Source organism: Pagrus major, chromosome 10 (genome assembly GCF_040436345.1).
Source record: "Pagrus major chromosome 10, Pma_NU_1.0".
NCBI classification, from domain to species: domain Eukaryota; kingdom Metazoa; phylum Chordata; class Actinopteri; order Spariformes; family Sparidae; genus Pagrus; species Pagrus major.
In genome coordinates, this window is record NC_133224.1 from 1,274,107 (window position 1) to 1,297,530 (window position 23,424).

The following is a 23,424-nucleotide window of genomic DNA, read 5'->3' on the forward strand; positions in this document are numbered from 1 at the left end:
TTGTTTCCACTTTTCCACAGCATTTTGATTTGTTTGAAAGCTGCTGTATAAATAAAGTTTGACTGATTGAACCGACTGCACCAGTCAGATCCTGCGGGTGTGTGTCACTTTTCCGTGACGTGTTTCCGGTCGGACTGTTTTTATGGATGGACCGGACCGTGTACCTTGAACTTGTCGGGGTGGATCCATCCGTCTCTTCTCTCCTCTTTTTCCACTTTAAACACTTTTATTAAAAAAATGTCTAGTTTGCCAAACGTGCTCCGTCACGCGCCCGCAGCCTTCAGGCGGTTGTCGGGCGGCGGAAGTTCAGAAAGACGCGTCGGTTTGTGTTTAAACTTCAGGTTTCTGCGGATTAGCTCGTCTGCTAGTTTGACATCGAGTCCTCTCCATCAAAACAAAACCAGCTCCCGGTGCTATACGAGCTCTGCCGGGACGAAACCGGTCCGGATCGGCTGTGCCTCCGGGTTCTGGGGGGACACAGCCACCTCAGGTAGGGAAGCTAACCGAGTAGCATTAGCTTCATCGTGCTAAAAATACACATTTCAACAGGTGTTTAATCCTTTTTCCAGCTCTTCTGTGGCCGAGAGCTTTGTTTCTAACAAGTGTTCAGTTCTCAGACGATGTTCAGCTCGTCAGCTTCAACATGTGGTGCTTTAAAAATACGTAAAAAGCTGATTTTTTATACAATTTGACACAAAAACAAGCTTTTTTTCACAGCTTCCTGTTGTTGTCTCTTTAAAAGTCGTAGAAGAAGAACTCAGATCTTCTTCTTCTTCTTTAGATAAAGTAGAAACACCACTGAGTGTTAAAGTTAAAGTTCTGCGTTAAAAATGAAATAAACGACAAAAGTATTGCATCTAAGTATAAAAAAATCAAAGTGCCCAAAGTAAAGTTCTCATTACGTTACATTTAGTAATAATAAATATTATATTATTGACTTATTGATGCATTAAAGTGTTCATCGCTGTCATGTTGCAGCTGGTAAACAAGTAATTCAACTTCTTACACAACAGAAGTAAACATATAACCAACATAGTAAAAAGTATCCAAAAGTCATACGTGAGTAAAAGTAAAGACATCATGTTGAAATAAGTAGTCACGCATATGAATTCTTGAAGGATGTGGTATTAAATGTACTGAAGTATGAACAGTAACTGTGTGTTTTCAGTGCCTCAGCTGATCTACAGTGGGAAGCTGGACTTCCTGGTGTTTGACTACCTCAGTGAGATCACCATGTCTCTGCTCACCGCCGCCAAGGCCAAGATGCCTGTGAGTCTTTACACATTTAATAATGTGACTTTTAGTTAGTTATTTTATTAAAAAACAGATAAAAGGTCAGAAAACGAAACAGACAACATGAAGATCGGACAGTAAAGAACAAGAACGGATGAGAGAAATGTGCAGGAAGAGACAGACAAGGGTTTGGAGTCACTGTTTTTGTGATGTCAGATCTAAGAAAATGTCTCTGAGTCAGAACAATATGTGGGTCAGCTGATCTTATCGACCACTGTTAGCCCATCACAGACGTATGAGTCGGGGTGTTTGTGTCGTCTGATACGTTCTGATGGGAAAACTTACAGAACATAATGCAGAAAAAGATTCTTGGAAAATCTACGTTTTTGTGGACTGATGTCATTTTTTGATGTCAGGTTTATTGTTACAGGATAAAATGTCTCCATCACATAGATATCTTTATCGAGTGTTTGAAGGATTGTTGCCAAAAAAAACCAATGTGTGTCTATAAGAGAATAATGACTCTGCCTGCAGGGGGCAGTGTTGCTCCTCTGTAATGACTCTCTATGTCCTCGTCCTCTTGTAGAATCTGGGTTACGCTCCAGACTTCGTCCAGGCGGCTCTCGCTCCGTTTATCAACGACATCCACAAGAAAGGTGAGTCAGCCTGAGACGTCTTTGTCTCTTCTGTGTGTTTCTGTGTGTTTGTGATGAAGTGTGAAACAGGAAGTGGTCCAGAGACAGTAACGGTCCAGGTGTGTTGCAGGTATCCGTGTGGTCAGTAACGCAGGAGGTGTGAACCCTCTGGCCTGTGCTGAAGCCATACAGGAAGTCATTAAGAAGGCCGGCCTGGACCTCAAGGTCGCTGTGGTGACCGGGGATGACCTCATGCCCCATGTAAGATCTCTATAGCAACAGCATGACATCATCATTAACATTTACGATACCTGCAGTAAACATGATATTTATTATTTTAATCTCCTGCCTCCTCTCAGAGAAGCAGCCTGTCTGAAGTAAAGATGGCTGACGACAGCAGACAGCAGTTACCTAAAACACTCCACAGTATGAACGCTTACCTCGGGTACACACACGCACGCACACACACACACACACACACACACACACTCAGTGTGTAACATGATGTCTCCTGTCATGTTGTGTGCTCAGGGCTCTTCCTATCCGTCGCTGTCTGGACCTCGGGGCCGACATCGTGGTGACAGGACGCTGTGTGGACAGCGCCGTGGCTCTGGGGCCGCTCATGCACTCTGTATGTTTCATCCAGATAGATTTATATAATATAATATAATAATATATTTATATATATGACTGTTTATTCTGCAGAAAAAGTCTAAAGGCATCAACAATACCTCAGAGGGTTTTTAATAACCTTTGATTCATGTTGGTTCGGCTCTCTTCCTCTGAATGTTAAAGGACCGATGATTTGTTCCCTCGCTGTGTTTCACATGTTAATGAGGAAAATAACTTCTGTCTCTTATCTGCTGCAGTTTGGATGGAAGAGGACGGACTACGACCTGCTGGCTGCTGGGAGGTAACAAGCACCGACTCTTCTTCTTCTTCTTCTTTCTTCTCCTTCAAAGTTAGAACGTTTGTACACAAAAACTTACATAATATTAATAATTAAATATACTTTAAAAATCATGAGAATGTCTGTCATCATTTTCTTTGTGTGTGTGTGTGTGTGTGTGTGTGTGTGTGTGTGTGTGTGTGTGTGTGTGTGTGTGTGTGTCAGTCTTGCAGGTCACCTGATCGAGTGTGGAGCTCAGAGTACAGGAGGAATCTTCACCGACTGGCACAAAGTTCCTGACTGGTGAGACAGAAGACGACCTGGAAATGTTTTGGACAACTAGTTTGTCAGTTTCCAGGTCTCGAGACTGAATCCAGATGTTTGTACATCAGGGTTTTCATTACGTCTTCAGCGTCACGTGAAGCAGAAACTTCTCTCTCTCTCGGGCTCTCAGGGACAACATGGGTTTCCCGGTGGTTGAGTGTTCGAGCGACGGCTCCTTCGTTCTCTCCAAACCGCCCAAAACCGGCGGCCTCGTCTCCTTCGGCACGGTGGCCGAGCAGCTGGTGTACGAGATCGGCGACCCGCGGCGATACCTGCTGCCTGACGTCATCTGTGACTTCAGCCAGGTGGTCATCAAGAAAGTACCAGGTACATCACACACACACACACACACACACACACACACACACACACACACACACACACACACACACACACACACACAGAGTCACTGGTGAGGACATGACCACCGGCTGAACTGACGACTGTTTTTATAACCCTCAAACATTCATCTGGCAACCTTAAACAAACGCGTCTGGAGCTGCGTTTGGACCCCGGCATGAACCCGGCACCCTCCTCTGAACTTACAATAAACTCTTAATCAGCTATTAGTGTTTTATTCTCCTTTTTTTAAAAACTAAACATGAATCCATCAACCCAGATTGAACCCGTCTCGAGCTCTGCTGCAGCGTCTAACCCTCACATGAACTCTAGAACCTTCACTGAACTCTTCCTCACTGATAACAAACTCCTTTCTTCCTCTTTGGTAATTAATTCAGGGCTGTTTTAATGGTATGTTGGTAGAGGGAGGTCGTGATTTACCCTCCTACTGTCCTGCTTGAATAAATAATTGTCCGAGTGATGTATGTTATGTTTACTATCTGGAGAAAATCCAGAATATTTCACAACCTCCAACAGAAACAGTAACTCTTATATGACCCAGTTCTCCACAGTAGATCTTCTCTGACTTCATCCTACACAAAGACACGATTCACATAGTTTTAGATTCTGTGTGACTTTCACTCTCTGACGACATCATCAGATCTGATGTCCGTTATGGGTTCATCCATAAATCCAACTTCATCACCAACTGCAGAACTCCCCTGAGAATCCTCATGTTTTTAAGTTTTCTTTAAAAGTAAGTCGTACACTGCTAACAGGAACTGCTAACAGCTAATTCGGCTACTTTTACTCGTGCCAAAATGTAGACGAATATAAGCCAAAAATGAGCTAAAGTTGTAGCCCACGACTGTTTGACTTGGCATTGTTATACTGTACATCGTGCATAGATGCCCAGAAGCATCATGGGAGCTGCAGTTCCAAAACTTTCAGTGTGATTTCCCCCATCAGCAGTAAAATAAATGAATAAATATCAGTAGGAGATATAAAAGTGTTCAATAGGAACTTTTTTTGACTTTGCTGTGGCTTTAAATGTCTCATCAACACTGAAGCGAACCCGTCTTCATATTTGTTCGATGTCTCCTGGTGCAGAAATTTGCTAGAATGAAATAATTATGATCAAAACATATAATTAAAGTTAATGTGAGCAGCTGATAAAGTTAATATATATATATACAGTATATATATCTATAAAAGAAATTGCATTTATGGGAACAACATAGGAGCCCTGAATATATGGCCAGTCGGGCTCAGACATGCAGTGACTGTAAATAAACACATTTTATTTATTTATTTTTATCTTTTCAACTGAAAGGCAACTTTGTCTTCAGTTTTCATCCTGGTTTTGTCGAAACTTTAGTGGAGGACTGAAGTGAACTCTCTCCTGCTCTTAAATCAGATGTTATCTGGTCTACAGCAGCCCGGCTTACACCATGTGGGAGTTCTGGATCAGAATGTCCCAGTTCAAAGACGGATGTGAACTTTTTGCTGCTGTTGCTAAAAATGTAAATATTTCAGTCTAATTGAGCCTCAGCTGAACTCCTCAGCCTCGTTTGACCGCTTCATGACCCCCGTGCTCTCATCAGTAGTTTATTTATCAACATGAAGGAGGCGGAGACGTGAACTGAACATGAACCGGAGGCGAGTCAGTGGTCCGGTTCAAACGGGGGTGAGTTTAAGTGCTGTGTGATGTTTTCAGCACACTGAAGGAGAAGTCAGGAGGTGAAAGATGGCGATAGTCTTCATATGTCGACCACCAGTACGAAACCAAAGAGATTAAGTTTAATGTGACACATCAGAGAGTCTTCGACCAGAGTTCGGTGTTTTCACTTGACAAACTGCTCATCGAAGCATCGACGTTTAAACCTCCTCCTCTGTGTTTTCAGGTGTTGAAGGAGGTGCTGTCAGAGTGACGGGGGCTAAAGGCTTCGCTCCTTCACACGACTACAAGGTAAACATCATCATGACCGGTCTCGTCCCGTTCCTGTGGACACCTCGATGGGATGTCCACTTGGACTCGAGGACGAACTGATGAGATTTTGATGGTCAAAGGTCAAAGGTCACATGACCACATGGCGTCCCATTCTTGTGATCAGCACATCTCAAGATCACCTCGACGAACAAGATTTTGGCCATTTAACAGGATAAAATGATGACAGTGAAACATCATTATCTTGAGTTGTTAGAAGTTAACTCTCAGAGAGAAACACACCAGCCCCTTCAGCAAAATTGAAAAATACAATTTTCTCGGTTCACTTCATCGAGGCTCAAAACCATCAGCAACATGAAACAGAAATTCAGTTTTCAGTTCGGTCTCTCAAATTCACCCCGAGTAAAACCTCTTCTCCAAAAAAGAAATCTTTGGGCCCACTGATCAGTTAAGTTTTTTTTTTTATGTGAGTGACGCCTCCACCCAAACAAATCAATAGAGGATCTTTTAAAAAAAAAAAAACACACATCATGTGCAACACAGACTGATTAACGACTTGGGCGAAGATTTATGGTGAATTCCCATTTCGGTGAAGTTCAGGAACAACAGCTCGACCGGTTTGTGGAGGCGTAGAGCAACGAGGCGCTGCTGCAGCTGGAAGTCTGATATCCTGTTTCCTGTCTCCCTCCTCTCGTCTCTCCAGGTGTGCGCTACGTACATGGACGGCTTCAGAGCGACGGCAGTTTGTCCGGTCGGAGGCCCGAGAGCGTCAGAAAAGGCGCGACGAACCGCGGACAGCATCATCAAACGGTGAGTGGGCGAGGAAAGACTTTGCGTGAGCGGATGTCGGCTGTAAACGTCATAGATTTAAACTACAGCTGTTTGTGTGTGTTCAGGACGAAGCGTATATTTAAGCAGTTGGGGATGGAAGATTTCAGCTCCGTCAACATCCAGGTCCTCGGAGCCGAGGACACGTACGGTGCCAGCGCTCGCAACAAGGTGACACACTCGAACTGTTCAGGCAGCAGGATTTCTGTAGACACACCAAACTTCTGTCTCCTCTGACTGTAACCAGAAGTAGGTCAGTGTCGGTCTTAAGCCTGTTTCACGCCTCTGAACTCGACCCGTCGTCCCTCCGTCCATCTTCTATTAAAAGCAGGTCAGAGTCGGAGTTAAGCCTGTTTCACGCCTCCAACCTCCCACGCTGTCCCTGCTTTACCTTTCTTCACCATGTTCCTTTTTTACTCTCCTCTTCTCCTTTCGGCCTTTCCTGTTTTCTCATGTTGTTTTTTCGAATTTCTGCAGGCGGTTCAAAGATCCAATATGAAAGATTTCTGCATTAAAATGTCTAAAAACAGCTCCATCTTTGTTCTTTATGTTGAGTGTTTATCCCAAATATTCAATCCAGAGAAATCCACAAGTTTACTCGAGGTCACAGTGCGTTTTGTTTGGTCGTCTGTCGCTGTAATTTCCAGGGTTTGTAGCCACGTTTCCATAAAATGTCAAGCTGGTGCTATGTGACGCATAATTTCATCAGAGGATGATGCGGCGTAGGCTACGCGGCTACGAATGGATGTGGAAGTAAACAGCAGCTGGAGATAAACAAACCAGGAGACAGTATAGAGATGAATGTTGGCTACGGTTTTGCGAATTTTGCCATTTCCATAAAATATCTGAAATGAAAATACTAGAGACGGCTAGAGAGTGAGGAAGGAAGTCTGAGAGCGAGACTAAACGTAACCAGAAGAAAGTCATTGCAGCTGCAGTCAGGTTGATAAACAGGAGTGAAGATAAAAACACTTTTTAATCCCAGAAGTTAAAGCGTAATCTCTGAGCTCTCTTCCCGTCGGTGATCGGCTCCGACTCAGAGCAGAACCTGACGTGACTCCAGGTGTTTGTCCCTCCAGAAGGTCTGGATCTGCAGCAGACGTGGACATATGTTTTCTTTATGGTCTGTTTGTGTCCTCAGGGCTCCAGAGAGGCGGTGCTCTGGATGGCCGTCCACCACAAACAGAAGAAAGCTCTTGAACTCTTCGCCAGAGAAGTAGCTCCTGCAGGGACCGGCATGGGTACGAAACACATGATACACTTCGGCTCATTTACATCCGAAGTTCATGACATTGCCGGCTAAATTGCAAAATTACACCCCTGATGGTTAATTTGCAGCAGGTTTAGTAAATATCCCTCTTAAAGGGCCAGTTACAGCTACAGGATCAGGACTGTGGTGAGTTTTTAAGTTTCATCTCACCGTAGATGAACTCTGGATTTTGTCCTTGGTGCTGCTCGCTCTGCTTCAAGTGGTTTATAAATATCTCTTCTTCCCCATCACACACACACACACACACACGAACACACACACACACACACACAGTAAAGAGGGAGTGTTCGTCAGCTGGTTGCGGTCTGTGTGTTTCTGCAGATAAGGAGGGTCGTGACCTCCTGAACCAGATTTGTTTTTTTGTTTATGGTGACAAGTTCAGATCTACCACAGACACACACACACACACACACACACACGGACACACACACTCTCAGTATGAACTCTGTGTGAGTCCGGCTGATTCGCGCTGTCAGTGCTGTTGAACTGAAACTAGGACAAACTACAAACAGTGAAATAAACATTGTCACCTTTCTTCCTTCTCGTCTCAGCTCCTGGGCTGACCGGTATCGTGGGCGGACGACCCAGAGTGTGAGTTCATTATTTTATATTAACACCTACGTTTATTCACAACTTAGCGGTGTGTTTTTTGTTTATCTTGTTCATTCTGTCTCTGCTGTTTTCCAGGTCTCCTGTCTTGAAGCCGTTTTTCTTCTTGCATCCTAAATCTCAGCTGAAGGTGAGTCTCAGCTGCAAAATGTTTACAAAGACAAAACAAACTGTATCAACAGTTTTTGGTTCCTTAAAAGAAGAAGAAGGAACTTAATGAGTCACAAAGTATAAGACGGCTGCGTCAACCAAGATTGACTGTACGTCTGGGTTGTTTTGTCAAGTTTCTTAAAGGAACAGTTCACCCCAAAAATATAAATCCACTCAGCATCTCCTCCCTCCATGACGATGTAAAGTCAGGTGAAGTCTCGTAGTCGTTGCAGCATTCTGCTAAACGACTGAAGCAGCTGGAGACTTGTTTTAAAACGGAGAAAAGCCGGAGATCCCAAACAGCTGCGCGATTTTACACAAAATCTAACATTTGCAAAGTTTACGTCTTTTGTTGAATGAAATAATGAAGCTAATTCAGATAAAGTGTTATTTCGTTAACAACGGTGTCAAACGATTCCCTCTGCAGGCGGACGTTCATGTCGGTGGACAGCAGGTGGAGTCCCTCACAGAGGCGGAGCCGGACACACCCGACCAGGACGCCCCTCCCACCTCATCAGACGACGTACCTGACGCAGGTAAACAAGCACAGAACAATGAGAGTCGAGTTAACCCCTCTGTTGCTATGGTTACCTGTAGTTTAGTTTAGAGACCTTTCCAGGGATTATTGAGTGGTTTGCAAGGGTCCTTGACAAGACTCAAAATGTCTTCAAGGGGTTACAGAGGTCCTTAAGGGGGTGAAAATGGTTCTTGAGAAATTCCAGTTGTCCTTGAAGAGGCTTCAAGGATCTTTGGAGGGACACAAACGGTCCTTGAGCTGAGACAAATGGTGCTTTAGGGGTCCCAGGTAGTCAAATATGGTCCTTGAGGTTCTTCCAGGAGACCGTGACACTCAGACTTGAGTGATCTTTGAAAAGGTTCCAGGGATCCTTGAGGAGTTTTTGGGGTTCAAGGTTCCTTAAGGGAGCTTAGATGCTCCTTGGAAGGGCACAAATTGTCACAAATTGGGATCTCAAGGGGACTGAAATGGTTCTTGAGGGTGTTTTAAGGGTCCATGAAGAGTTTTCTGGAGCTCTTGAGGTAAGTCCAACATCCTTGAGGGCATTGAAGGGGTCCTTGAAGAAGTGTCTGGAGTCATATAGCAAACATTCAAGTGTTCATGGAGGGAAAAGAGAGAATTATTAGAATTATTGACAGATGAAGGATGATGGACTTGTTGCCTGCAGTTACAGATGTTCACCTACAGAGGGCGACACCTTCCTCAGTTTACCTTCATTCAACGACAAACACAGAAACCAGCTCCTCTTCATCACCACGAACTGTTCCACAAAGGAATTTAAAAAATGAAGTGCGACTGTTGTGAAAAGACATAAAAATACAAATTAAAGCTCATTAACACACCAGATCCACGGCCACACAGGATTACCATGCTGGGTGTGTGTGTGTGTGTGTGTGTGTGTGTGTGTGTGTGTGGCGTCTCCTGAGAAGTACAGGCTGTGCCACTCTTTATTCTTTCCCCCTTTTCACTAACGCTGCATTCACATCCACAACAGTCGCAACACAACAGACCTCAGGAAACTCCTCGAGCGCTCCCAGAGACTCGCAACAAAACACCACTGACGTTCCTCTGACGCAGCAGAGAAACGTCTTGATTCAACAACTGAGAGAGAAGTGTTTCAAAAAAGAAAAGACGGCAGTGGAAAATAACAAAGTACATTTAAGTACATCTGCTCGAGTACTAATTTGACAGAATTGTAACTGTTACTTTCTTTTTCCTCTCAACTACAACTCAGATGCAAATATTACACTTTTTACTCCATTACATCGATTTGAAAACTTGAATTACTTTGCAGATTCCGATTAATATCACAAAACATTATCATTAAATAAGTTATGATGTAATATTGCAAGTTAAAATAAAACTTTATTGATCCCTGAGGGGGGAAATGACCAACCAAACACATGAAGTACAGACAGTCGTTAAAACTGAGCTTCACAATAACTTTAAAGTTATGAACTAATTAATGATCAATAATTATAATGCAATAAAATAAAATATGTGATTCTGTACAATGAGGACTTTTACATTTACCAGTAACTATATTTTGATGCCAGTACTTAAGGTTTTAATGCAGGAATGTAACTTGTAACAGAGTCCTTCTTCCACCTCTGCAAATAAAGCAAGCGGGCACACACACACACACACACACACACACACGCACACGCACACGCACACGCACACGCACACACACGCACACGCACACACACACACATTAAGTCCTGGCCTTCACATTCCAGGCTGAACACAGGAAAGCCTCTCTGATCACAAAGACCAAACCAGAGAGAATAAAAACATTCGAATGGAAGAAAGAGAAGACGGAGCTGCTGCTTTTAATATTTATCACCTGGACTTAATCAGCAAAACAACTTCAGCTGAGTTCATCCAACTGTTCCACTTTTTAATTGTAGCTTCACACATGAGCTTTAAAGTCAACAAAGAATGAATAAACTCCTTTTTTAAATGCATTCCTGAAAGCAGTTGAGACGATGGACGGGAGGCAGGGATGCATAGAAACATCTAACTCGTCTACAAACCGCTGATAACAACCACAGCTTCATTCTTGAACGCACCACAAAAATGAACATGAGCACAGATGGAGAGAGGACTCACATTATCCTGCCCGAACAACACAATACAACCACGACAAATAATACGACACTCAAATGCACAATAAAAACCGATTCTGTGTTTGCTGCAGGATTTTATCACCGTCAGCCGAGCCAAATAAACACGTTTGAAGTCTGTTTGTTTCTGTGGTCTGAGCAGAGCTGCCCAGCGGACCTCACAGCTACAGACTGGAGGAGCTGGCCTACACAAGGAGCGGAGACAAAGGAGACTCTGCCAACATCGGTGAGAAACACTTGAGAGCCGAGTGGGGAGAACAACAGGGAGCTCAATACGCCTCCGACTCAACAGCAACACATGTTAAGCTTTCACTCAAATTCTGCGAAATGTGCTTATTTGCTGTCTTGTATTTGTGTTGAGATTCAGGTGAGAACATCGATACTGCTCCCATATCTTTCTGCTACATATGAAGCTATCGCCAGTTAGCATAGCTTAGCATAAAGACTGGAAACTTGGGGGAAACAGCTCTAAAGCTCGCACCGTCACGTCACCCGTTGGTTTGTGCTCTACCATTTTGAAGCCTCGAGTTTGGCCTCACGCCGTCGCCATCTTGTTTGTTTGAAACCAGAGGTGACCATATTTGGCTGAGTGGGTGGAGCTTAGGAGGATATCCTGATTGGATCCGACTGAGAACCTGAGGGTAGCAACTTGTCAATCACAAACTAGCCACACCCTAAAGCATGCTCCGCTTTATCGTCTATTTTACCCTCAGGAAGGTCTGAGGTAGACTCATTTTCTCATAAGCTTAAATACAATCCTGCTGGCTTTTACAAAGAGGTTTAAACCTCTACAACCCAGTTGGTCTAGGCAGAGTCCGGTTCTGCTCGAGGTTTCTGTTAAAAGGCAGTTTTTTCTCGCCACTGTCACCAAGTGCTTGGTCACGGGGGGAATGTCGGGTCTCTGAAGCCTGAAAATAAAGCGGCGGTTCATTAAATTTAAGGTGGATAACTGGGTTGTGTTTACTTCACTCTCACAGTTTTCTGTCTCTCTTTTCTTCAGGAGTGATCGCTCGTCATCCGCTCTTCTTCCCCTACCTGAAAAAACACCTGACTTCTTCTGTGGTGGAGGAATACTTCTCCCACCTCATCCAGCCGGGGGTGAAAAACGCCGTCACGCGGTGAGAAGAGGGATGAAAGTTAGGATGTGTGCGTGTGTTTGAGGAAGAGAGAGAGAGCATTTCAACACACACACATGCACGCACGCACACACACACACACGCAGAGCATGAAGCAGCAGCGATTAGCAGCTGTGGTCGGTGTAATCACTGTCAGACGTTGGCCTTCAGCAACAAGACACAACAGAGCGAAAACAAGATGCGCAATCTGCTGGTGAACAGATGAGTCACGATCGAGCTGGACACACACACACACACACACACACACACACACACACACACACACACACACACAGAGCTAGCTATGATACTGTAGGAAAACCACCCTGACCTCCTCATGTTTGTTTTCTTCTTCTTCTTCACTCAGTGTTTCTGTTGAGCACAACAGTACGACTCCTCACTTCATCCTACAGACAGAAAAGCTGAACTTTTTATTCTCCAAGCTGCAACCTAGTGCACCTTTTCATTCATATATCACTGCTGACTTCATCCTCAAAAACCTTGATTTATTGGTTATTATAACTTAAACCAAGATCAAGTCACGACCAAGACCAGAGTGTATCGAGACCAAACGAGACAAGTCCCTCGCTGCATGACACAATAAAGGACTAAAATGGATTTTTCCACGTTCACATGAAAACACCCACAGAAGACAAATGATATATTGGTCAGGTGATATTGGCCAATCACATCACAGGGCTTTCTCCCTTTGATTGCATGACACAAAGCTGTTTGTTATATTGTGTCCAGCAGCATAACCAGGCATAAACCATGTTTACTGTCTCTGTTTACAAACCCCACAAACACCACACTGACAAAGGTTTGACAGAGTGCTGAAGACACTGGAGGACGGATGTGGTTCAAACTGTCATCCTGTAGTCAGGAAGAAAACCACAACTGACTGAGAGGAACCAGGAACACGACATCCACTGAAACCGAGACACAACACCGTAAACATTACTGACTGTCATAACCCTCCTCAGAGGTCGTGACACAGCAGTGTAGACACAATACGAGCCAACGGTTCAAACATCCGGAGGCTCAGGATGTTCAGTTTGTCTCCAAACAAAAGTATCGACTCTCTTAACGACCCAAACAAAGAAAAGCTTTCTGCAACATCACAAATACTTTAAAGGCAGCTGGCAGAAGGTGAACCACTGATGAGCTGTCATAGCTGGACAAAGATCTTCACATTTTGTTGTCCAGTACATTGAAGGAGAAGACATCCTCAGTGAGAAAGTATATCCTGCCTTTGAAGATTTATGCCCCGGCCACGTCCAATTGATTTTCATCAGCAGTGGTGGTTGTTTGACGGTGTTTTATTGTATGTAACAGTTCTGTAAGAGGAGGCTGCACCTTCCTTACAGCTGAACCAACCGGATGGTGCAACATAACAAACATAACCGCGTGTGTTGTGTTAACGTCATAAGGTAGGAGGCTTCTTGAGTTGTACTGATAATGGCTGAGCACGAGCCAAGATAACGGAAGTAAATTCAACTGTTTATTACCAAGGAGGTTGTGTTTTTGCCCCAGTTGGTTGGTTGATTTGTTGGGTTGGTTGGTTGGTTAATAAATTAATGTCTCAGGGAAAATTGCATGAATCCTGATGGAAAAAATGTAAAGTTTTAAAGAAGATTTAAATGATTTAACTGAACTTGGATCAGGCTCGGTTGAATTAGAGGGAACTGTAGGGCTTTGGCAGAGGTATGTGTTCTGCCTAGTTTTGAAACTAGAAGTAGCAAAAGTAAAAGTAGTCGGACAGTGAAAACAAATGAAACATTCACGGAAATTTTGATGCGTGAAGATCCATCAATAATTATTGTATCATGTCATTGTAGCCCTCTGAATCCAAACCAAAACGTGAGGTGCTGAGAGATTCACCCCCCTCTCTACTTCTGAAAGCTTTCTACTAGTTTACCTGTCACATAAAAGTCTAACAATAACTAAATATGCCATATGTCGCCAAAAAAATCTGATATCCTGCAGTTACCACTAGTGGCTGCTATTGAGCGAAAGATGCTGAATAGCTTGAATTGCCCCCCGGGGACAAATAAAGTTTTTTGAATTGAATTGAAGCTGCTGAAACTGCCACACAGGACAGGTGTTAATCTGCAGGTATGATGGAGGATTTTTGGAAACGGTTGAAGACGTGCGTGGCCGGCGTCCATGTCTGAGCGATGACTCAGCGCGCGGCGTGTTAGCGATTAGCTTAATGAAGAGGTGGAGGCCATAAAGCTCGCTGACCTGCATCTCCTCTCACACCCCGAAACGCCTCCCTGCCGCCACAGACGCTTCATTAGTGCACCTCCACCGCTCGTTAAAGCTGCAGGAGGCCCGCACACACACACACACACACACACACACACACACCACGAACACACACTGTCGGATCAAAAGCTGCACACACACTTTACTCACAACCCACGTGGGTCCATAAAAGCAGACTGCACACACACATTAACGTGTGATTGTGAGCAATAAACCGCCAAATGAACACATGGTGCCAGGCTGTGCTGGCAGGCGTGTGTGTGTGTGTGTGTGTGTGTGTGTGTGTGTGTGTGTGTGTGTGTGTGTGTGTGTGTGTGTGTGTGTGTGTGTGTGAGACTTTGCATTGCCATGGTTACAAGTGTGTTGGGTTTTTTTTTGTGGTTTGTAGATACAGTCTGCCGGGGATCCATGGCCTCAACTTTGTCCTGCAGAGTTCACTGGGAGGGGGAGGGGTGGCGTCTCTACGAAGTGACCCTCAGGTAACACACACAGTCTCACCAGACACACACACACACACTCTCACACGCACACACACACACACACCGACTCTCAACTCTTTCTCAACTCTGTAGTTTTTTTCCAGTTAGTCTTCTTCCTCTTTCTGACGTCTCTTTCGTCACCTCGTCTCTCCCTCTGTGTCCTCATTCGAACCGATTAAAATTCAGTGTGTCGATGTTAATAAAGTTTAATTATATATTGTATTTTATATTTTCAATAAAGATCCACTTAACTACTATTTCTACATAATATATTTCCAGTTTGAAATACACACTGTGCTTTATGAAATATACATCCATCCTGCATGTTGTATATACTCCACATGTGTTTGCATATTAAGGCTGCAACTAACCTTTATGAACACTGTCGATTATTCATAAAATGTCAGAAATGACGTTACAGAACTTTACAGTTGCTCCCTTTAGTGTGGAAATGTCACAGCATAGAATAACTACAAGAAAGACAGAAGATGGACCATTTCTGTTATGAACACCTTCAACTTCTCAGTGAAGTAACCAACTCCTTTTCCCTCATTGACTCCTCACTTGTCAGTCAACTGTTCCTACTCTTGTCCTGTCATAATTTAAATGTGACACTGTGCTGCGACTCTTTATAGAGCGTCCATCATCTGACTAAGTATTGATTAAATAAGCAAAACTGCGGTGGGGGCGGTGGACGAGTAATGTTGGTGAATACCTGAACACCAGTAGACCCCTAACAATGACCACCAGAGCAACAATACAAACAATGCATAGGAATAACTACTGGATACATATACAGTACATGATGTTATTTACCGGTGGTTATTTACAGTATATGTATTACAGCTACATTAATCTATCAGTTAATCAATCAGCTGTCAACTGGTTAATTGTCACAGACTATTTTGATGGTTGATTTGAGCAATTTTTAAAGAAAAAAAGTCAAATTCACTGATTCTGCTTCTTAAATGTTGATGTTTTCTGACTTCTGTCCTCGTCTATGACAGTTAACTTCATATGTAATAATATTATAGTATATACACTGTAGTTATTGTGTAGTATGAGGGACATATCTTTAAATACTTTTATTTTAAAGTAGTCAACAACATTTAAGTCAAGCACTCTGTAGGCTTGACTTATATGTTGTTGATTGTTGTTGCTTTTTATGTATATTTACTGTATATATTATTTTTTGAATCCAGATATATGCACAGTTCTTGGTAGTTGTATGTTTATTTATCCTTTTAAATTGTTGTGTTTCCTTGGATTTGTTCAAGTACTCGGCCAATAAAGCTGATCCTGATTCTGACGTCGCAAGTAGCTGCAAAGATTAGTCAATTAATCAGTTCAACGAAAACTGCCAACACTCATTTTTCCAAGTAAACTGTCAAACATTTTCTGGTTCCAGCGTCTTAAATGTGATGATTTGCTGATTTTCTTTGTCATTTATGACAGTAAATGAAGAGTTTTGGGTTTTTTTTACTGTTGTTTGACAAAAGAAGCGATCTGAAGACGTCACTTTGGGATCTGGGAATCAGTGATGAGCATTTTTCTCAATTTTATCAACTTAACAATTAATCGTGACATAAAAATACATTGTAAAGCACTTGTTTCCAACCAAGCATAAAATATAAAGTAACACTAAAAATAAGAAAAAGCCTAATTTCTTGTCAGAAACCAGCCGACCCGGATGTTCCCTCAATGCTCTTTCACCTCCTTCTTTATAACCTCCTTTCACCCTCCTCCTCCTCCTCCTCCTCTCCATCCCTTGTTCAGACGCTCCAATAAAGTTTTTTACCGCCTCGCTGGAATCCACAACACATCAAAGACACACACAAACTGCTCAGCACACTCTCAACGTGCTAACACACACACTTCACACTCGAGAACATGAAGTTGGAAAGACTGAAAGTTTTTTATCCTTCAGTTGTTTGATGGTTTTCCTCTGGTTTCTCAGGGTAAAGCCTTCGGTCAGATGCTGCTGGACTTGAAGCTGAGAGGACTGCCCGACCTCAAATCACTGGTGGACTGAACGAGAAAGAGTGAGAGACACTGACAGAAAGAGGAGCTGTGGGAAACCGAGACATAAAAACATTTAATGACAAGAAATGAAAGTGAAGAAAACCTCCAGTGAGACAGAAACAAGCTTATAAAGAGGAATTAAGTTCTTAGGTTATTAATTCAGATTCTGAGCATTTTATCAACCAAAAGAGAGCATTCAGGAATAAAACACCATAAAGTATTTAATAAGTTTCAACAGTTTGGTCACATTTTTCCCACCAGATCTTGATTAATCAAAAATCTACGACATCTTGTTCAAATAATGAAACTTTGTCACATCAACAATCCGTCAACACTGTGCAGAATAACAGCATGAAGATTGTCTTTGAAGGATAATTCTGGTCTGTTTTCCAGTAAGTTGAAATCTGAGATCTGGTGACTAAAAGAAAAGAAACCAGAGTCGTCAGATTATCAGACGAGTGCAGAGCAGTCCGGTCAAACTTATCTAGAAGGTGAGCGGTGAGGAAATCACTCAGATTGTCGTCAGTAAACATCCATCACAGTTTACAGACCTGCTATTTCGATACCGTGAAAAATATCGAATATGACAGCAAATTTCTGATAATGGCCCAGTGGACCTTTTTTAAAGAGCGAAACAGAAATGTACAGCCTGTATCAAGTCTGGCTGTTGTTTAAAGGGCATTTCAAAACTGAGAAAGAAAGATTTTGTGATATTTTTTGGCCAGATCATCCACCCCTGGCTCAAGGGAACATTTTTGGGGGTAAATGTGCACATCCTCACAATCTGGTCTCAAACAAACTTGAGCGCTGTACCAGCTCGACCTCTGGAGGAGCGGTGGTTTGGGTTTCCCTCGGAGGGTAAACAAAGCGTCCGCCATGGTTGCGAGTCAGTCCGGTCGGACATCAGAGACACATGCTCGCAGGCCTCAGGTTTTCAGCTCGTTCACCTCAACACGACCCGGCTCCGATGTTCGCCGCCCCGCAGGAATGTGTTTCTCCTTCCACCAAACCGAGTCTCTGGCTTCCAGTCTGTTTATCCATAATTGCAAACAGACTGAAGCCGCAGTCAGAGTCACTCCACAGCTTCCGTCGTGGCTGAAAACTCCATCTCCACCTCCTCTGAATCATATCCCCCTTTCCCAAATCTTTCCCCTCATGCTGCTGCAGTTTGTTTGCATCAGTAAAGAAGAAAAAATACCATCGGACTCTTTGCCCCTGTTGATTTCTTCTCTCCTATGAGTCAGTTCTTAGGCTCCAGGAAAATCATTAAAGCACTGTTGCTCTGACCGTCGACTTTGACCTCTTTGGGACTTTTTTTTGGGAATCTTATTTTTTGCGTTCAGAGCTGTGAGTCTGCTAAATATTAAGAATCCTCAAGTGTGAGCCCAAATACAGAAATGAACCACATTATACAATCAGCCCAGACAAATGACTAAACAATGGTCTTCTGAACCGACGAACCAAGTGTTTCACACACAATAACATGATAGATTAAAGCAATAGAAATCCTTCCAAACAGGAATTGAAAACAGAGTTGCATGAGTATAAATCAGACCAATTATAGAGGAATCACAGGGGAAAAATAAATATCCATCAGCCTGTCATTGGGATTTAAAGACGACACTGAAGTGGTCAGGTTTGCAGAACGAGGTGTTTATAATGAAGGTCATAAATTTCAGCTAATTTCCTGTTTTTACAGAATCCCAAATTGAAAAAAGACAAGCGCGGACATCAGTGTTTAGCATTGAAACGTTAAACACCACTCACTTCTTAATGATAAAGATGAGGTTTGAGAGAAAACTTCACATCTGTCCTACATATTGCCATCTCTAAAAAAGCAGACCGTGTGAAACATTTTGCAAGACTGCGTTTGTTTTGTGAATAACACTTCATCATCGTGGATGAACGATTTCCAGCTAACTCTTCATTCAGCCCCCAAATCAACATGAATTGTTTGATGTTGACCCAAAGCTCTGAGTGTGTTGAAACGGATTTCTGAGCAATTGTTGCTCATATTGTGAACATATTTTAGTCATTTTGGATGCTCTCTTTTGTCTAGATAAATATCAGACTTCCCTTCTTTTGGCTGAAGGATTGTTGTGGAGCCTTTTAATGTCCGTCCCAACCCCCTGACCTTAGTTAGAAATGTCTTTGATGTAGCAGAAGAGGCCAGAATGAAACTCTAACCAGCATTAAGATGTTAATTATGCAGAACAATGTGACATTTTGTCGAGTACACTCATGGTGCTGAGGTATTAATTGAAATTATTAAAATCTGTTTTCAGTATGACTTTTCATCCACTTGTTACATTGATGGATGTTCTTTACTGTTTAAAATTAGAACTAATATTTCTTTATTTAACTTTAACGAGAGGTAAACAGGGTTCCCTTGAGTAGTCAGAGAAGTACAAGAACATTAGTAGATTTATTCTCTCAGGAAAAGGAAATGTAATAAAAATATAGTAAATCAGAATAATAAAGATATTCAGTGTATTATAAAGGAAACCATCCCAGTTTAAAGAATAATACATGAATACATGAACCAGTTTTTGTCAAAGCACAGAAGACCGTTACATTTCAGTCCAGTAGTTGTTCAGAGAAACCAAGTTTATCTTCACTTCAGTAGTTTTAAAACAAACAACACAAAGATAAAGGCTCCAAAGTTCTACAAGCTGAAGCAGTTCAGGTTCTGCAAATGAAGATCATGAATGACCGTCCCAGATATTACGGTGATCCATCCAGTAGACGTTGAGAAATTTAAGTTCTGACACTTTGGGTGTTGCAAGTTTAGTGAAAAAGCAAAGGTCCGAGCATTGACCCATGTGGAACACCATCAAGTTTTTCTTAACTTAAGGGAGATTTATAACAAACAACACATAAAGGAAGCAATTTTTTAAGTTGAGGCAGTTCAGGCTCTTTGGCTAGCTCTGTCCGGACGCTGCAAAAATAACTCAAGGGAAGAGCTCATATTCATTATTTACTTAAAGACAATGAACACCATGAATGTCCCAGAGATCACAGTGATCCATCCAGTGGTTTTTGAGGTATTTCAATCCGGCCACTTCAGTAGTTGCCACTTGGTCGAAAATGTAAAGGTCTGAGAATTGAGCCTTGTGGGACACCAGAGAATGTTTGGCTTTTTAAAGGTTTTTAAAATAACAGAAAAAACAACAACTGTGAATTCTTGATGTTCAAACTCAGCACGAGCAACATGGACGAGCTTGTTTTGCTTTGTTACTTTGAGACACCGAGTCTGTGCCAAATTTCAGTGAAAACCAAAAAAGGGAAGTGATGATAAAAACTTTACTTGCTTACATGGATCCATCATGTAGGACAAAACTGCTGAGTTGAGTTGAAGTGCCTTGCTCATTGGCAGCTTATTGTTCTTACTCCTTTAGATGTTCCAGCTCGAGCAGGATTTAAACCACTGACTCCTTTTCTGCCAAACAGACAAACTTTTTCACTGTTTCTCAGATTCTGTTGATGTTTACGAGGCACGACATGTTTGCAGGAATCTCCTTATTTTTGAACCGCAAGTGCTTTTTCTACCACCGTGTTGATTTTATTAAAGGGAGAGCCACTTCAATTGTAATATTTTCTGACACATTATTTCACTTCATTCATTTTTAACTTGAAACTCATCAGAAATGTCATAAATCAGATGATTCAATTCAACACTTTCAACACTTTCGCATGTTTTAAACAAAAAGTCACTTCTTCACTTCTTGTATATTATAGTTTGAAGTTTGATTTTTCTGCTTTCTACAAATCACAAAAGTGCATTTAAACAGTGAGTTGATTTCTGTATGATTTTTGTAGATACCTAACTGAAGAGATTAAAAAATATTTTTATGAGCAAAGCTTCTGTTTTATGTTGTGTGTTTTTCAGTTGTGCGATGTTCTTGTGTGTCAGTATTTATTTGTGTTGATGACAACTCAAAAACATTTGTTTGCTTGTTTATAGTAACAATTGTTATTCTTGTGTGCAATCTTATCTATATATTTTATATAAGAATAAAAAACAAAATCAAGCTGTATTCATAAATAAAAACTTGCATTTGTAACTATATAGATTCACTCATTTACAGACTGATTTGTTAATTCAACAGCACAATAAACTGCCCTCATACACTGAATAGCATAAATATGCATTAAAATAAATATTTACACATGACCTCACTTGTAAATTCAATGTATACATTTAAATTTATAACATTTTCTTATACCAAGAAAAACAAAAACTACATCTGCATCCTTTTAAGACCTGAGATCTGCATGTACAGATGAACTGTTCCTTTAAAGAACAAACTTTGTTTACCACAAACGGCAGCATCACTCTGACAAACTGAACATTCATCACATGCAGACAGCATGGGAACAAGTGTGTGTGTGTGTGTGTGTGTGTGTGTGTGTGTGTGTTCATTAATCAGTGTGAAAGCTGCAGGTTGTCTGTTGACTCGTTTTTCAGTCGGAGCAGCACAAAGGAGACGTCATGACACGAAGCGGCCTCTCTCTGTGACATCGAGGATAAAGGGAGATAAATGACACGTCCATCATTTTTCATTTCTTTTTACGCCTCTTTGTTTTCTGTTCTCTGTTACTGTCTGAACACACACCAACACATCAAGACTCCCAAACTGTGACTGCACAGAAGCTGAAACCATCGTTGAGATCATCTTTGGATTTCTTCAGTTTGTGACTTTGTGACTTTTTCATCTCATCTCTTTTAAAACTATAAAGAATTATGGGACCTTATAAAATCCTATAACTGTACTGCATATACTGAGGAGTACGTTCTTCACATTTCACGTTTTCAGCTCTGAAGCTATATTAACAAGATCTGTGGACCAAATAACTTCTAGATGTGACAGAATATTAATTCTGCACAGAATCAGAATTTGGTTCAGGACAAACTTTTACCCAATCCAGTGAGAAATAAACAGTTGGTGAGGCTGAAGAATGACGACATTTAGCTCATTCAACTTCAAAAAATCAAAAAAAGTATAGGTATAGGATTTTACAACGTCGCGTGAATTTAATTGAAGTTTCTACATTAATTTTTTCAAGAAAATCTGTGACATGAACTGGGACGTCTGTCGTGAGCTTGTGTGGATTAATGTATAACATTTTCAAAGATGTTATATTACTCCATCTATAATGTTCAGAAAATAAAACATGTTTTCATACTTTCGTAGTTTAATTTTGTAGGTAAATACTTTTTAATCAATATATTAACTATAAATGCTTTTTTTACCCACACAAAGGATTTTAAACGCTACATTTATTGGTTTTATTTCATGTTTGTGTCTGTGATGAATTAAAGCTTTTCTATCTGTGTGATACCTATTGAGCCTGTTTTTCACTGGGTTCAGGTGGAAAACAGGACGTAAACTTATTACACGTATTAGTGTGAAAAAAAGGGTTATCACTCCCCACACATCAGATGTTTTCAGCTCTTCACCGGAGAAAACGTCAACAGTCCTGAATCACAACTAAAAGGACAAAGATTGAGGATTTAATGTGAGGACAAAAACCTGCAGAGTCACCTGTGAGAAGGATGCTAATTTAGTTTTTGTTTCTAATTATCTGCAAGTTTTATCCTTTAAAAAAGTCTCACATCTCCTCCCCAAACGGCTGGAGAGCATTAACACACACACACACACACACACACACACACACACACACACACACACTGAGCAGTCAGATCTCGTCACTCAGCTTCTTTCACCTTTTCACTGCAGCTCAGTCGGGGTCACTTCAACACATTCAGCAGCTGAAGTCTCATCTTTCAGCAGTCAGGCTGCCTCAGCGGGGGGTGACGGCTCAGTGTGTGTGTGTGTGTGTTTCCATAATCTTCCCTTAATCCTAAAATCCTCTTCTTCTCTGTGAAGGAGACAGAGAATAAATGAGTGAGTGACAGAAATGAGAAGCAGCTTCACTCCTCAGTGTAACAAACCAGTGAATTACCCATCATGCTCGGGGTGTGGCGTCCCTCCAGCAGCATTCAGACGCTCAGTCGAGTTGGACGAGCGTTAAAGCTGCAGATGATGAAGCGGCGACTGAAAACACTTTATAAACGCTCTCATTTAGATTCCTGAAGAGTCTCAGACTGAGAGGAACGATGGTGATGAAAGTTTCTGCATATTCTGCAGGATCTCTTCGTCATCTTTAGCCGGGTTATGATCAAGCACTTTGATTTTTCATAGCTGATTATTTTACAAAATAAACTTTTCGTCAATTGAATTTGAGGACCCGGACTCTCCCTCCAAACACTGGTCTTCAGTCAGTAAATGCAGTAAATGCACGTGATTATTTTATCTTTTTGTAAGATTTTAAGTATAACCTTTCTCTAAACCTCACCAAACGGACCGTTTAATGTTTTTTTCTTTGTTTATTTGTTTTGTCATCTTTACAGCGGTGCATGATGATGCAGCATCCGGTAGCTCCTCCAAATTTCACTACATTTTGCTTTTTTAACCGGCATCTTTTCGGCTTTACTGCTGATACTGTCATTATTGGAGAAGGAAGCGGGTGTTTTGGATTAAGAGCAGCGGACTTTGAGACCATCACGGCCCACGGCGTCTTTCAACCATCTAACCTGACCGGCTGGACCGTCCCAGGGAGGAGGAGGGTCGGAATAAGATCCCTGCTAATCCAGCTAATGTCCCAGGA

General features: G+C 41.9%; 1 protein-coding gene across 1 annotated transcript; it reads left to right on the forward strand.

Annotated features, from left to right (window-relative positions):
• Positions 1-159: 159 nt before the first annotated feature.
• Positions 160-20,612, forward strand: lratb.1 (lecithin retinol acyltransferase b, tandem duplicate 1). Its single transcript, XM_073474725.1, has 20 exons — positions 160-490; positions 1,169-1,269; positions 1,820-1,889; positions 1,999-2,129; positions 2,228-2,313; positions 2,400-2,499; positions 2,738-2,781; positions 2,983-3,060; positions 3,212-3,408; positions 5,325-5,389; positions 6,072-6,178; positions 6,265-6,367; positions 7,338-7,437; positions 8,018-8,057; positions 8,154-8,205; positions 8,653-8,761; positions 11,011-11,094; positions 11,869-11,986; positions 14,640-14,730; positions 16,688-20,612. The coding sequence occupies exons 1-20, from the start codon at positions 238-240 to the stop codon at positions 16,760-16,762; spliced, it is 2,004 nt and encodes a 667-aa protein (XP_073330826.1). The 5' UTR covers positions 160-237; the 3' UTR covers positions 16,763-20,612.
• The last annotated feature ends 2,812 nt before the right edge of the window (positions 20,613-23,424 follow it).